Here is a 2,499-nt window from a genome sequence, read left to right as displayed (position 1 = left end):
TACGTGACTATTCATGGCATGTCAGTATCCTTGCATTTTATAGACATTCACCATTTGGTTTCCCTTGCTATTATCTTGTAATGCTGACGAGGAGTTGTTTTTGCTTTCAGCTCCCCCGCATTCAGGTTACTGATCCAATTGCAAGATATTATGGTCTGAAGCGTGGACATGTCGTGAAAATTATCCGACCAAGTGAGACTGCTGGTCGTTATGTTACTTATCGATATGTCGTTTAAATTTTTTAGGCACTGTGGTTAGTTTGTCATTCCCAAGAACTTAAGGACATGTTTGGCACGGTGGATTGGAAGTATCAAAGAAAGTTAAAATCTCATCTATTGTATTATTGTTCTATCCTTTATGGTCCAAGACTAAGTATCAAACTTGGACGGCAAAAAAATTAGAAGTCACTTGTGTAAAATGCTGTTGCCTGGACCATTTATTTTTTTGTCATTGTTTAATTAAAAACTCTGCAAACTGTGGATACAACTTTGGATTAGTAGAGATGTCAACTTTTTTTGAGGAATTTTATTCATGTACTATGTTTAAAATGTGGTGGAAATACTATAGTACATTTTGGGATTTGTTTTGTCAAATGCAGTTTGGCTGGTTTACCAAAAGTTCTCTTTTAAAATGTGAATTAGGTCGTGTTTGCTGTAAATTTTTTAAAATTCATTTTAAACCACATTTTTCCAATAAAAAATAGTCTTGTGTGTGGATTCATAATTTCTTCCTACTTTTTAAGCCATATATTTTAAAATGATCTAACTTTTCACCGAATTTATTTTCAAAATATTTATTTCATGCATGCTAATATAATTGATATGATGTGTTGACCTTGAAAAATGGACCTCTACATGGTTAATAGAGAGTAACTTCATGTATATCTCTACCTATACACTTGGCACAAACAATTAGTCGCTTGTGACCATTTCCATCGATGGTGGTTGCGGTCGAGAACACTTTGATGATCAAGTAAGTCAACTGTAATTGTGCACAACTAATTTTGGTAGCGAGAGCCATTGAAATTTCTATATTTTCTAGAGGACAGGAGAAATAGTACTTCTTATAAAGGCATAGTGCACAGGTATTTATAGAGAAAAAGGTGGAAGAACTGTCGGATGCAGAACGCGTGGTTTCATCTGTTGGTTTGAAATATATCTTATAAAAGTCCAACTATCACTCTATAGGTAGGCAAGTATTCAATGTTTCTGGATTCGAATTGACAGTGTTTGCTATTGAGATGTCACATCCATTATTCATAAAATATTATTTTGAACAGGTCTTTGCCTAAAAGATCCATATATTATGCCAAAGCATCGATTGCCAACCAGCAAATGCTTGACCTTGTTCATGTCGATGCTATCTACTTTAGATATGTGCCTCGTATTATGCTGCTATATTGCTTAGACGCTTTGACGCCTCAAAGGGTGGCCCTCTGTCAATTCAACTTTTCTCAACATTAGTACTCCAGAGCCTCATCCTACGGCTAGGACATCGTGCTACCCTCCAGAGCCTCATCTTACGGTTAGGACAACGCTTCTGCCAATCCAACTTTTCTCGAAACTACTACCTTCCAGAGCTTTATCTTACGGCTAGGACATCGCCTCTGCCAATTCAAGTTTTTTCAAAGCTGCTACCCTCCATATCCTAGTCCTACGGCTAGGACACCGTCTCTGCTACTCCAGCTTTTCTCAAAGCTGTCACCCTCTGGAGCTTCTTCCTATGGCTACGACACCATCTTTGCCAATCTAGGTTTTCTCAAACCCTCTAGAGCCCTATCCTCTAGCAAGGATCGTCTACTACAACCATACGTAATTCCCTGCATTATATGAATATTTGTGTCGGGACCTGGAAGAGTTATGAGCACCTAAAATTTAGTTCGTTTAGAACAAAGTTCACGCATTATAAAAATATCCATACATGGACTTAGGGGGACTATTGTTACGCTTCTGATAATCAACACAGACCCACATTTCGAGGCGTTGAAGCATCTAAGTAGTATAGCAGCATATTACAAGGCTAATAGCCGAAGTAGATAGTGTCAGCATGTACAAGACCGAGTCGCATCAACTAGAAGACACACATGCTAGTTGGCAGTCGATGCTTCGATATAATATATGGATCTTTTAGGCAAAGATCTGTCCAAAATAAAATCTTATGAATGATGAATATGACATCTCTGTAGCAGATTTCACTATGTCAATTCCAATTCAGAAACATTAAATGCTTGCTTACCCATGGAGTGATAAATGGACGTCTATAAAGAGACATTTTGGACTAGCGAATGAAACCACGTGTTCTCCATCCAACTGTTCTTCTTCCACACTTTTTCTCTATAAATATTAAATACTTGTGCTCTATGCCTTTGTATGATAACTTTACTATTTAGAACTATTATTTCTACTCCCATCTTGAGATAATATAGAAATTACGATGGTTCTCGCTACCGGAATTAATTGTGTGCAATTATAGTCAACTTACTTGATTGTCAGAGTCCAC

The 2,499-nt window shown here is 37.2% G+C and overlaps 1 protein-coding gene across 1 annotated transcript in view; it reads left to right on the top strand.

Moving 5' to 3' along the window:
- Window positions 1–523, top strand: part of LOC111390294 (DNA-directed RNA polymerases II and IV subunit 5A-like) — a 5,629-nt gene extending 5,106 nt beyond the window's left edge. Inside the window, exon 5 of the mRNA XM_023015314.1 lies at window positions 111–523. Coding sequence (XP_022871082.1) covers window positions 111–236 — 126 coding nt within the window. The 3' untranslated portion in view covers window positions 237–523. The remainder of the gene's footprint in view (window positions 1–110) is intronic.
- Window positions 524–2,499: the final 1,976 nt, after the last annotated feature.

The sequence above is a fragment of the Olea europaea genome, unplaced genomic scaffold, assembly GCF_002742605.1.
Source record: "Olea europaea var. sylvestris unplaced genomic scaffold, O_europaea_v1 scaffold670, whole genome shotgun sequence".
Taxonomy (NCBI): domain Eukaryota; kingdom Viridiplantae; phylum Streptophyta; class Magnoliopsida; order Lamiales; family Oleaceae; genus Olea; species Olea europaea.
The sequence above is the reverse complement of the archived record's forward strand: the minus strand, read 5'-3'. Positions and strand labels throughout refer to the sequence as shown.